Source organism: Apaloderma vittatum, unplaced genomic scaffold (assembly GCF_000703405.1).
Source record: "Apaloderma vittatum isolate BGI_N311 unplaced genomic scaffold, ASM70340v1 scaffold6864, whole genome shotgun sequence".
Taxonomy (NCBI): domain Eukaryota; kingdom Metazoa; phylum Chordata; class Aves; order Trogoniformes; family Trogonidae; genus Apaloderma; species Apaloderma vittatum.
Genome location: NW_009714252.1, coordinates 1 through 13,574, shown reverse-complemented (window position 1 = coordinate 13,574; position 13,574 = coordinate 1). Strand labels below are relative to the sequence as shown.

The 13,574-nt window shown below is 42.3% G+C and overlaps 1 protein-coding gene across 1 annotated transcript in view; it reads left to right on the top strand.

Moving 5' to 3' along the window:
* The window catches only part of LOC104267866 (probable cation-transporting ATPase 13A4), a gene marked incomplete at its 3' end in the record, with an annotated part of 30,611 nt that extends 18,314 nt beyond the window's left edge, over positions 1 to 12,297 (top strand). Inside the window, exons 12-22 of the mRNA XM_009868667.1 lie at positions 182 to 190; positions 2,981 to 3,156; positions 3,471 to 3,532; positions 4,235 to 4,385; positions 5,748 to 5,834; positions 6,525 to 6,678; positions 7,279 to 7,390; positions 9,233 to 9,357; positions 10,319 to 10,482; positions 11,519 to 11,629; positions 12,218 to 12,297. Of these exons, the coding sequence (XP_009866969.1) occupies positions 182 to 190; positions 2,981 to 3,156; positions 3,471 to 3,532; positions 4,235 to 4,385; positions 5,748 to 5,834; positions 6,525 to 6,678; positions 7,279 to 7,390; positions 9,233 to 9,357; positions 10,319 to 10,482; positions 11,519 to 11,629; positions 12,218 to 12,297 (1,231 nt within the window). The remainder of the gene's footprint in view (positions 1 to 181; positions 191 to 2,980; positions 3,157 to 3,470; positions 3,533 to 4,234; positions 4,386 to 5,747; positions 5,835 to 6,524; positions 6,679 to 7,278; positions 7,391 to 9,232; positions 9,358 to 10,318; positions 10,483 to 11,518; positions 11,630 to 12,217) is intronic.
* Positions 12,298 to 13,574: the final 1,277 nt, after the last annotated feature.

The window sequence follows — 13,574 nt, the reverse complement described above, 5'->3', positions numbered from 1 at the left end:
ACAGTTATTTCTTCTGAAGTCTTAGCAAATTCTGTGCAAGCACAGCGTGTCTTATCAGGAGCCTTCTGTACGCTGGCTGCTTCTGTCTGTGTCTGTGTGTTGCCTGCCCTGTTCTTGCTGCTGCGTTTAATTACCAATACATGTAATTAGCATAATGCTTTCTAGAGCTCTGGAATGGGAGATCCCAAGAGTTTAGCACTCTGCAAGTAGCTTTTACAGAGTCTTTGTGGTATTTTTTAATGCATTCCTAGAAAAATCACAAGTGATTCATGGGTTAAATGGGATACAGACTGATGTGTCATCGTGAAAGGAATTTTTCCAAACCCTTCAGTTCAGATCAAAGACCCTTCTAACCCTGTTCACTGTCACTGAGTGTAACTGGTATCAGATGTTGGTTATGAAGTAGAATTATTCCCTGGTATAGTCTTCTAACTTCTTGAAGAGAAAGGTTTAACAGTTCAGTAAGCTGTCTTTTGTATCTAGAACGTTTAGCTCTAACAGCCACTGAAAATCTTCCAGAGTGTGGTTTAATATATTTCTAAATTCATTTATGCCTTGGACTTGTACCACATAAAAATGTTCTTAAAGCTGTTAACTCACTGAAGACACTGTGGCTTTTTGTTTTAGAAAAGCAGCAGATAGGTGCTTTCTATTTGATGTTTCCTCTGCTACTCATGATTTAGAGATCATTGGCCACCCTTTCAGCCACCTCTCTTCCATATTACATAGCAGGTGAAACAGAGATCCCTGAAATGTACTGATGTTAGAAAGAACTCCCCATTTTCTTCTGCCTTTTTTTTCATATCTTTGTATAGTCATTTGGTGCAGGTGATGGGCGTGTAAGGGAGGTAACCTTCACTTAGTTGTCACACAACTTAATATCTTTAAGAGCTTTTGGGAGATAACTTTTGCAAAGCCAACTGTCCTGTAGCAGTTGAGTCACCCACACCTGCACTGATTTTTTCCAGAATTCTCCAGGAGGTTAGGGGGTATTAATGCTATCTGGGAAGACTGTGTTAGCTCTTCTCTAATGTGCCATATACATCAAGGGTCAGTTAATTTTGTATTATAATTTTAATCAAGTTTCTCAAAGTAGGACTTTGACTTAGTGTTTCAGGAAACAGCAAGGTTCAGCTATGCGCTAAAGGAAGGTAAACTGGGAGCTGAGTGTGACCGGAGCAGTAGCGCCCCCACAAACCAGGGCACAGTGACACATTATTTGAACACAGTGGAGGGAGCTGGGTGCTGGTAACAACCCATTAACAAGGCAAAGTAGTAAGTAATCCAGGCAGACCAGTCAGAAGCAGAAGGAGATAAGGACAAGAGACAAAGCTGTTGAAAGATGTTCATCCAGGAGACAGTGCAAGAGGCAGGTACACCTACAACATGGCTCAGACAGGAAATGAAAGCGCAGGCCTGAGCTTAAATGGACCTTATGAACCCATGAGCAGAGGGTGTGGGTAGAGAAGAGGCTAGTGAGAGTAATTAAGGCCTATTAGTACACTTAGCGCCCTGCCATATTCATCCCTAAACCCCTGGAGGGTTCACCTGAAACCCTTTTAAAAACAGTTCACTCACTCGCTTGCATCAAGATCAATGTAAGAAATAGTTTTATACTGTAAAGAGTAGTTCTGGAATTTTTAAAGCCTAATTGCTTTAGAACTTTTTAAAAAACTTTCAAGAAATTTCATGCCTTGATAATTATCTGTCAGCATAAAGTCCAAGTCCTGAGGTGCAAAGTTGATTCTGTAATTCAGCTTTTTAATAATTTTTCTTCTTTGGAATAATCTACAATCAGTTGTCTCAGAAGATTAATTCCACTTGGAATATGAAAGAAAGTGTATTTAAGAACATATCCTGGTGTCTCCTTTGCAGTTTTTCCTTTGTTGTGTTTAACTTCCCCCTTGTAATATGTAAAATACACTCTGATGTTATCAGGGGGACTGAAGCTGTCTCGTCAGACTGGTATAAGATTCAGTCACATGATATATGACATGCTCTCTCTTCTGTGAGTGTGTTTATCTAAAGTTGGCAAGTGCTTCATTCTAATGTAAAAAAGATATAAAATATTATCAACTTGGTGTCTTCCGTGGTCTGAAACAATAACAAGGAAAGGAGAGTGAGAATGTGATGGAAATTTGCCACATCAAATGCAACAAGATTTATGGTCAAAATCTCAAGCTCAGAAGCAATAATAATAGAACTCAATGATGGTTTGCAAATCCTTCTGAACTGCAAATTTGCTTTAGTTTGCAATGTCCCAATTCTGAGACTCGAATTTGAAATGTATTCAGTCCTTTAGCAGTGATAGCTACTGCCAGGAATAATATGCTGACATTCAGCATACTGGCAGTTGGTTACACACCGACCTCTAAGCTCCCAAATTAGAGATTGCTTTTAGAAATCTACCTTTTACTTCCATGTCACTTCCTGCAGGTAAAAGCCATTTCCTTTCACAACTCCTAGAACATAAGGTCAGAAGAAATCGTTAGGTTGTGCATTCTGCCCTCCTTTTCAGCACCATCCCGTATGTTTCACCTGTCACCCTGACATGGAGCCCTGAGCTATGCCTGTAGGCAGCTGGATGAATGCCCATTTAAATGGCAGATTCTTGTGTACTGTATCATGGGAAACTGGGATTGACTGAGGGTGCAATAATCTAGCTGGCATGTTTGAACTTGTGCTTTGGAGGAGACTGTGAGCTCCACCTGGCAGGTTTCTTGGCATGGAGAATGAAGGAAGGCCTGAAGGCTGTTTTTTACTAGTGCTGTAACCTTAAAGCCTCTGGTTAAATCAAAGCAATTAATTTCTTATGGAGATGAATATGTGGTGGACCATGGGCAGAAAACAGCACAGCAGCCTGAAGCACCTGCCATGGAGAGGAGAAGGGATGAACAGGGCTACACGCAATCCCAGCAAGACTCCTTGCCACCCTCTTGCTGATAACTGCCTTTGGTTTTATGTCAGGAGGAGGCAGGAGAAGTGGCGAAAAAGGCTTTGGATGTTATCACTATTGCTGTCCCTCCAGCTCTGCCTGCTGCCTTGACAACAGGGATCATTTATACCCAGCGGAGGCTGAAGAAAAAGGGCATCTTCTGCATCAGCCCACAGAGGATCAACATGTGTGGACAGCTCAACCTCATCTGCTTTGACAAAGTAACTGCCATGTGATGGTTACTCTCCTACTAGTAATGGGAGTCAAACTCGGGGTGGGAGAATATGTGTTTTGATCAAACATTTCTATTGTATTTTAGAAACCCTCTGACCAGTCTTGCATACTTAGGTGTTTGTTGTCTGAACAGACACGGTTGTGAATTGTTGTTTTTCTTGCAATCTAGGAATTGGCCAGCAGCACTTTTGCTCTGCACTGTGCTGGCATTTTCTGGACAGTAACTTCTTAAAAATAAGTATTTGTATTCATCCTGGAGCACTCATGTGGGAAGTTAATTTAAATGTACATTTTAACTTAGACTGGCACCTTAACAGAAGATGGCCTGGATCTTTGGGGCTTGCTGCCCTCTGAAAAAAACTGGTAAGGCTCCTTGACATACCAATGGCATTTAAATTTGATGGGATAGTGAATGGGTTCTCCTAAACATATCAACAAATCTGAACGACAATTAGAGTCAAAGAGCAGTTTGAAGTTCCCCCTGTTTAGATTTCCAGTATTATTTCTATAGCCTCTGGAAAATGAGTCATTTGCCTCATCCCAAGGGTCGTGCTCCACATGAAAACACGCAGCCACTGTTGTCAGCATTCGGCACAGCATGCCTGGGCAGGGTAGTCTGCAGGAGATCTCAAAGCTGCAGCAGTGCCCCAACCCTTTATGACAGGAGGTCACTGCTACCCTTGAGACTGACGCTCAGTTCCTTCAGTGCCCATGTTCTTGCCTGTTTATGTTTCCACAAATGTGCATGCACAAAGGTGCTCAAACTCACATTAGCCTCACAGCTGAAGACTCCCTGCACAAACCTCAAGGAAGATATTTTATAATAATCTGTTGCACTGCCCATCCGAATAGACTCCTTGAGTATGCAGAATACACCTACTTTAGGATATGTATCCCAGCCTTTAACAGGTACAAGACAAAGAGCTAATGGGGGAGTCCAAGTGCCCAGAAACGTGCTTGGAGGCTGACCGCTGGATAGAACTTTAACAGCCTTCTGAGTTAGGATTTTTTTTTCTGTTGTTTGGTGTTCACTGATAGTAATTTTTATTTTCTCTTTTGTGTTAGCTTCCAGGACGTTCACAGCTTCCCCACAGACGACAGCCTGCCTTGGGGCCCGGTGTTCAGAGCAATGGTGGTGTGTCATTCACTAATCGTTTGGGAGGGCAAGATCCAAGGAGACCCACTGGATGTGAAAATGTTTGAGGCCACAAACTGGGTAAAGCCATGCTTTGTTGTTATGCAAATAGCGGTGGGGAATTTTGGTGTTCTCACAAAGGAGAAATGTCCCAAGCTGTCTGTGCAAATAGCCACTTCCCCCACAGAAGCAGAACAGGTAAAACCCATAAGAGATACCACTTGCTCAGGCTTTCGGAGGAATGTTCCTTTTTTCCTCCCTAGAGCTTTTGCCTAAGGGTACTTTGAGAATTTAGCTCATTTGACTGAAGTGGTGGATGTTGTGCAAACCCCACTGGCATGTCAACTCTGACTGCAGCTGCTGCGAGATAACAGAAAATCCCAGATGTGACTTATACGCAGATTAAGGCTACTTTTGCCGAGCATGTGAAAGACTTCTGCCAGTTTTGAACTAGATACAAGACTTTGACATTTGTTAGAGTTCTGTCAGTGTGGAGATATTCCTGCCATCTTCAGGTTTGAAATCCCACGCCTCTGTGAAAGCACTTGGCTTCCAGTCTCTGTCTCCTTACTTACAAACAGCCATCAATGTTGGTATTTACTGTCTGATCAGTTGGGAAGGAATGAACATTTATGAATACTAAGAGGCTGCAAATCTGAGATGGGTAAGAGGAAGGCAGCCCATAATTACCTGGTGGAAGGTATAGCCACAAGACACTGCTGATGCCAGATAAGAGATCCTGGGGAGGATTAGCTAGTTATGTGGGTGACAACCTGTCTGTTTTGTATCTGACAAATATGTAAAACAGCCAAGGTTCAAGGAGTAAACTATCCAGTGATGACAGGAGTTAGAGGATATTTTTCCCCAGGGGGATCACCTTTCCATCTTATCCTTAGGCAGACACATATCAAAATTATAAATGAAACAGGAATAATCCTGCTAAATAATTCCTGTGAAACAGGAGTAATAATGTGCACTTTGACACTATAAAATATTTTTGTTCCTCACAGTTATGTTGTGACGATTAAAAAATACAACTGATTTGTGGAATACTTCAAGAGCTGATGATGGTGCTTTCTACATTAATACAAACTCTTATTTATTATTTTCCCATTGGCTCTATGTTATATCTAAAGATTTTTGCATATTTAACTGGGTTGCAATGAATAAAGGATTTATTGTCAGTGAGAGAAGATAATCTATTTGCTGTGCAGGAGTAGAGCAGTATCTTAATGAGGCTGGTGAAGCTCTGGATTTGATTCCCAAGGGAAACAGTACATTTTCCATTGCTGGAGCATTTTCATGTGAGATCAGACTGACTCCCCTCAGGAATGAATAAGGTTTCTTATTTTGAGGGAAGGAAAAGCTCTAAATGATTCCTTGAAGTTCCTTTCAGCTTTACTGGTGCTGTTATCTGAAAGAGTTTTTTCTTTCAATACACAGGTGATAGATGGTTCCAGTGGACACCAGACTGAAGGTCAAAGATCCACACATGCAACAGTCATTAAACCTGGGCCTAAAGCCAGAAGCGTAAGCTATTCGCAAGTTTCACATTCATGACCGAGTTAAACTGTTAGTATAAGAGTCAGCAGAGAAATGCTTGGTTGTCCTTGTCCAAGACAGCTCTTCCACACTTTGTCTTTTTTGTTATGCTTGCAGAGAGATTGCCTTGCTCTCTCTGACTAAAAAGAGATGCCTGGGGGAACTTGCTGCTCACACCAGAAGCAGGGAGATGCTGGATGACAGATTGTCCAGCTCAGGAATTTGCCTGTCCAGGTGGCTGGAGATTCAATCCAAACTCAGCGGAGTGGTGAAGATCTCTAAAAGCACTTGAGACTGCAGTGGAGTCTGGTAGCTGATGTCAGACCATTACTGGCAACATACACCAAGGGGGGCACTTTCAGCCATCCATTTTCTCTTTGCAAGACCAGTGTAAGACCTAGCAGAGTCTTGTTGAAGAAACAGGACTAGTGAGTTCCTTTCAGTAAATTACATCTAATAGTCTGCTAAAACTGTCAGTGAACTTTTCCTGCTGTTTAAGATAAATGCTTCTGTACAAATTTAATCTCTTTATATACCAGTCCATTCTGTCCCACTGTGAGAAATCAGCCCATTATACAAGGTTAATTTCTTATCATGGCCCAAAGGAGAGACCTAAAATGCTTTGGCCTGGGTTCAAAATCCTTGCTGCAGTATCTAATCCACTTGTTTTTCTCCTAGGCCCCAGTGGAAGGAGTTACCATTTTACACCAGTTTCCATTTTCTTCAGCCTTGCAAAGAATGTCTGTCATTGCTCAGGAAATTGGTGGGGAGCAACAGGTCTTCACAAAAGGAGCTCCGGAAATTGTAGCCATGTTATGTAGAAGAGAAACAGGTAACTAGCTTTTATCAGTGCTTCCTAGAAACACATAGGTATAAGTGACTTTTGATGGTGCAATGAAGTGGAAGGTCCAGATGAGATTTCTGGGTCCAAGACTTATGTACATCAGACCGGAAAGTCACAGTGTTTCTATTGTGCTCCAAGTCTAAGGCTAAGATCCTACACAGCCCTTCTCAACAAAGAAGGACTGCTAAGAGATAAAAGCAAGTAGGAACTCTTGTACAAGGTATACAGTCTCTGCCAGAATATATATTTGGAAAAGTTGACCAACTCGTCCAGTATACACCCAAAGAGTTTTCTTTTTTCTCCAAGCATTGGGAGGGCAGCTAGAAGAGCACAGCTCCTTCTTGACACTGGAAGAAGGTAGGTCTTCACAGAATAGTTTAGGATCCTCCGTGCAAAGTGACAGAGGAGACACAATGATTTTCTTGTTGAGCAAAGTTCAGTTCAGCAGCTTTCCTTCATGTCTTTGGCCTGTTGGTTGACTCTAGGTGTACATGCCCTCTGGGACAGGAACCTTCCCTACTCTAAGGCTTCCTTTTATTAGAAAGCAGTCAAATGCACTGATGAAGTGTCTTTTCCTCTTTTGCACAGTCCCACTGAACTTTGAAAGCAAGCTTCTGCTCTACACAGCGCAGGGCTTTAGGGTCATCGGACTGGCATGTAAGTCTCTACAGCCAGGGAAGCAATCTGCTGATCTAACAAGGTAAGCCATAGACTGGTTCTTATCAGCCTTTTCAGCCATTGGCTGGTGGTGCCTCACACAGGAGCATTACCAGAACATCCCTGCCAAGAGCAGGGCTGTAGTACAGAGTGTTGTTAGGCTCAGGCCAGAGGGAATCTGAATTAAATCTGGATATAGATCTGTCTGAGAATGAGTGGAGGGCACTTCACTACCCCGTGCTTATGGTACATGCTGAGAATCCTTACCCATTTCTTGACTTTGGATCAACATAGGAAGTATAACTGTAATAGAAGTCTAGTACACTCTTCCCTCAGTTCATCACTTCTACCAATCTCCTTGTAGATTTTCCAGGCTTTCAGCTGAGAAGTCTCTATTTTTTTTGTTTATTATCCTGGCTCCTTGAATAAGCAAAGGCAGCAGATGACCACCATTACATTGCCTGTTCTCTAGCTCAGTCAAAGTCAGCAGACTATCATCTGCTGCTGTCTTGGTCCAATCCTTTCTAGCTGTATCTCTCTTCAGTTTCTAGAGAAGCCAGCAAACCCTTCTGCTATGTTCACGGTATTAGTTTTCCACAAGCCTCATACAAGAACACCTACACATGAATCCATATGCATTTACCCAAATCTCTCTAGGTTTTGCCTGTAGTACTCCAAAAATCACTTCTGAAACATTTTGGGTTACGTGGTGTCTGCTGTCCTTTCTGTTTACCAGCAGCAGGTCCTAGTCTAGCTAGGGCTCACTTGCTCTTTTACAGGGCTTTTTGCTTTGCTGAAAGGGCCAATGCCACTGAGGCAAAGTGCAAGTGTTTTGTTCAGTTCTTGTGACAGGTGTCATAACAGACCTATCCAGCCCAATGAGCAAATGTGTATGATATGGCCCAGATTTTGCAGCTGGGTGTGCAGTTATAGCATGCACGATGTGTACATTGCCAAGAGAAAAAACAAAATTGGAAGTCAAACACAAGATCCACTGTGAAAGTGGTGACTATTCAGGCACCACCTGACTCAGCTACTCTGATTGGTGTGCAAGTGTTTGGCATCACCTCCTCTTTACTACAGTGGCTAAAATGTTTGAAAGCTTTTATTTTTGTCAGACTCTTTGGAGTCAACCTGTCTCCCTGAGAAACCTCTGGTTTATGACTTGGGGATGGGATTTTTTACCAAATTCTGTTCTCAACTGCATGTGTGCGACTGTGAAAGAAGCAACAGCATGAGTGCAAAGGAAAGGAGAGAACTGAATGGGAATTCCTACGTGCTGTTTGCTCAGGTCCTACAGTCAAGAGTAGCAGATATATTTACTAAGGTGTGTTTCTTTGTTGTACAGTCCTCAGATGAGAAGGACTAGTGTGCATGAACTTTCCATATTAGACCACCACAGTTTATGAATCCTGCAGGGAAGCTGAGGTCCTTTTTCATGCTGGCTAAGGATGGTGCATGAATGGAGAACAGTCTAATTTATCCATCAGGCTTCATTTTGGTATGTGGAGCAGGTAGGCGGAAATTGGTGCTTTTTTGATATGGCTGATATGGTAATTAAGCAAATGAGCTGGAAGCTGGCTATGTACTGAACTTGTTCTTCAGCACAAGGGAAGAAAAGAACAGAAGGATGAAAACTCAAGTGAAGATCATCCATACTTAATCAGCAGCCCTTGCTGCCAGTGGGAAGCAAGCCCTGCTGGTGTCGAAATAGCACCACAAAAGACAGACAGCCTGGGACTGTGGGAAACTAACAAGTTATTTTAATTCTTTTGATTTAGGTGAGAAGTTTAACAGCTGTAACTGGCTATCAGCAAATTCAGTGCAAAAACAAGCCAAAGGCAAAAAGAGGAATTAAATCTGTCTGTCTGTTCTTCACTGTTAGGGAGGAGGTGGAATCAGATCTGACATTCCTGGGTCTTCTAATAATGGAGAATCGATTAAAGAGTGAGACAAAACCTGTCCTGGAAGAGCTCAGTGCTGCCCACATCAGGAGTGTTATGGTCACAGGTATCTAAAAGGTGGATTATTTATGTGGTCTCTGGCCGAGACAGGGAGTTTGGTGATGTCTGAGTGAAGTCTGCTGCTTTGTCACCACCAGTGGTGGAAAGGCACAGCCATTTGCATCTTTCAGACAACTGTAGTCCAAGAAGCATCTGTGTTTTAATAATGACATGAGCTGAACCATGCAGGCTTATGTCCTTGACAACGCCACTAGGCTGTGTCAGGTACCTAACTCTTAATCTGTCCCACTTTCAGTGCAGATCAGAACCTTCCTGCTCCTCTGATGCTTTCAGTGAATCCATTTGTTCTCTCTGGTAAAGTTATCAGATGACGTGCAGAAAGACATGTCATGCAAGATCCCCTCTTTAAAAGACCTCATGAGATCCTGTTATCATAAATGAGCAGAGATGGACAAATCACTCTGACATCTGGTAACTAATGCCTAGCAGTCCCTATTTATCCCATTTTTTTCTTGGTTTGAATTTGAATAGAGTTGCTCCCAGTTTTTCCTTGGTTGAAAGACATTTTTCCAGGAGTTACATAGATTTTGTCTTCTTGGGCTTCACCCTTTCCAGCAAACATCTGACATCAAAGCCATCTAAGATCAAAAGATGAGAATCAGTGGCACCAGCAGCTACTTAACAGTGAATAGCTTACTGGTTTTTGTCTGTAATATGTAATCTAGGAGCATATTCCCTATCTGGATTTCTTAAAGCTAAAGATGAAAATATTTCATCTCCAGATAAAATGAAAATATTTTATTTCTAGATGAAAATACATTTAATTATTGAGACAGACTTAATCTGCAGTTTTGATCTTTAAACTTTCTTAGGCACAGACACTGAAATCTTACTGATTCTTGCAGATGTATCTGAAAACTCAGAATTCAGGATAAGGCTAATGTTTCCTCCATAAACAATTTCTCACTGCAGAATTTTTTAGATAACACTCCTCTTGATTTTCCTAGGTGACAACATTCAGACAGCTATAACTGTTGCCAAAAATGCTGGAATGATTCCTTCAACAGACAGAGTGATTCTTGTGGAAGCAAACAAAATACCTGGATCTTTTTCAGCATCTATAACCTGGAAACCACTAGAAGAAAACAAAGCTGAAGATTATGGAAGCCTGGTGAGCTTATAAAAAGCAGGTTTTGTGCAGCAGGAAAACAAACTAAGATGGAATGCTTTAAATAATCCAGTGGGATTATGCTAGTATAGCAGAGACCAGTCATTCACTATTGTTTGCATGTCAGAATGTTATGTGGTGGAAAAGTGTTTAAAAAGCACTCCTCTAGAGCTTTATGCATAGCATATTATCTTGTGAACATGTTTTTGCTAACTCCCTAACTAGGTTTGAGAAGAGATTTACAAAAACCTAGGAAAGATTTTTCCCTAGCCTTCAGGCTTAGCTGATTCCAGTTTAAAGCACGTTTCCTTTGCCTGTGAGGTACATTTGGTAGTGTAGATGTGGACTTAAAATCTGTGAAACTGCACTGAATGAACCATGCCTGTTCAAGCAAGTAGAGAGCCAGTTCTTCCACAGAATTGCAGATTTAAAACACTTATTAACTAACTTGAGAAATTGTGTATATGAGGTGAAACATAGGCTGGCTATGCTAACAAATTGTGGCATCCCCACAACAAAACTGAGAAAAAAGCCAGTTACTGTCTCCCTGAAGAGTACGTCTGAAGGTGCTGACCCGTCTCTAAGAAGTACTAGTCAGGCAGATGGCAGGCAATCTCTGCAGGGGCTCTTCAGGGGCTCCTTTCTACCACAGCTCAGCCAGAGCAGCATCTTCCTTGTGTATCACTGCACAAAGGCATGCCCAGCTATGGCGTCCGGAGACCTCCTCTAGCCCCTCTCACAAACAGAGCAGCCCACCAGATTTGCACCATCGCATAAATTTAATGAAATTTGTCAATGCTGAGTGCCAGCTTTTAAGACATATGAAGGACCCGGCGCGCACTGAAATTAATGGCATTATATGCCTAAATCTCTTTACAAATCCAGGCAAAGGCAATGAGTCTTGAAGGCAGATCTCCCAGAGTCTTCACAAGTGCCCTCCCCATGGTGTTTTCTTCTTTGTCTATAGTAGTGCTTGTGTAAATGCATGTAGTAGTTTTTGAGGGCCTGGGAGCAGCACTCATTCTGTCTTGTCTTATAGGAGGGTGAACGAAGAATCAGGCTGGCATTAGGTTCAGGCCAGTATCATTTTGCCATGACTGGAGAATCTTACCAAATTGTAGCGCAGCATTTCAGGCACTTACTTCCAAAGGTAAGGTCTGGATTATTTAACTGGAGTAGGCTTGCCATTCAGTAGATTCATATTGTCCTGATATAATTAGCTCAAGAGATCTGTACCAGAACAGTTTTTGGGAACAATTCTAGTGCTGAAATACTTACTGGCTGGATGAATCTCTGATACAAACATATGAAGGATCTGAAAATCCCTGATTTTTTTTCTGCACATCAAAAGAGCAGACCTGCCTCATGGTGTGAGGACACAACTTAAAACATTTGTGCCCATATGCCTGACACTTGGACAGCACTGATTCTGTCAAGAAAACATGATATTACCCAGCACTGAAAAGGATAGTCTCATGAATTCTCTTCTAGTAAATCCCTGCCTCGTAATCTGTGTTCATGACGTAACTCAAATGAAAAAGGCCCCTTGTCCTTACTGTGATTGTTATTTTTTCAAAATATTAGTTAAGACACCTTTTTTCTTTGATCATCAGCCTTTCCTGCTTTGGAGTCTAGCATAGTTGTTTTTGGTGAATTTTTGGTGGTTTCTGCTCCAGATTATCACTGTGACTCTAACCTCAAGTGATCAAAAAAATAATTTCATTTTTTCTTCTTAAAGCTCCTGCTGAGTGGAACAGTTTTTGCTAGAATGTCTCCTGGTCAGAAGTCCAGCCTTGTAGAAGAGTTTCAAAAGCTCGAGTAAGTTCATAATGAGCACTAAGAGTTAGAAAATTATGAATTTCCAGGCTTGAAAAGAGATTAGTAAGAGCTAGCTTTTGTCTAACATAGTATTTCCTGGAAGTGCACAAAACTAAAACTTACACAGATATTCAAATTAGCAGTTACATACCAAAAGCCTCTTAAAGAAGAGGCACTGAACTCCATGTTGATTTGGCAATCCCTCAAAGACCTAACACTGCCAGGATTCTGGTTTTTGTTCGTTCACATCATTCTTCATTCATACTTCTCTTTCTGGGGCCTGAAGGAGGGGCATTTTTCTACCCAAGTTTTTTAGGAATATCTCCCAGCACTGCAGCTTCTCTGACTGTAGGAGTCGTTTTCCTGCACTGTTGCTGACTCAGTGTGATGGGTTAGAAGACAGGGCAGGGCAGTCTGGATTGGCGTGCTCTGTGGTGCCCACAGTCAGAGAGGTGTATATGTATTCCTGAGTTCCAGGTGTCGTGTTGACTGTTATTCATCTGTTTCCCAAGTCTTTTGAGGACCCCCAGCTTCACCTCAAGTTTCTAGCCCCTGGCCTTGCCTTAGAGCAGGGTAAGCTTTAGGCTGTTTCAAATTATCAGCCTGATGCGAGCAGTTGTCAGCACCCCAACCATTGCTTGGCCTCCCTAGGCCACCATCAAGACCTCCTAGTGAATTTTTCTCTGGACTGCAATCCAGACCCCAGCAGTAAAAGACAAAAGTGAAGCAGCTCCCGAAGCACCAGGCTGATTTTACCTGGCTGCTGCAGGATTTACTTTTACGATTCATCATTTCACAAGGTAATTTCAGCCTCAGGGTGGGGAGCTGTCTCCAGATATCCTGTTAAGCCCATGTTCCTCTTGTCTCTCTACTCCAGCAGCCTCTGTCACTCTCTGTCTCCCCCAGGAGAATCTGGCAGGACCCTAAAGCAGAGTCCCCATTCATGTCTTTTCCCAGGGACTATGAAATCCTAGTGCCTGCAATCCTTTCTTTCTGAGCAGGGCCATCACCAGTAGACCTTTCCTCTGTTATAATTGCCCTTAAACTCAGTGAAGGAGGGAGATTAAGTCCATTGTAATGAACATGAAACTTGACACTGATGTATTCCTCAGTCCATCACAGCAGAAACATCTGAGGTGCAAGGCCAAGGCCCATGTACGGTCCAGAGTCCTCGGCTTGTATTTCAGTCTTTCAGCTTTCCTCACGGGCTTTTAACAAAAAGCTCACATGACTTGCCTAAATAACTCTCCTGAATCACAGAATCACAGAATCACAGA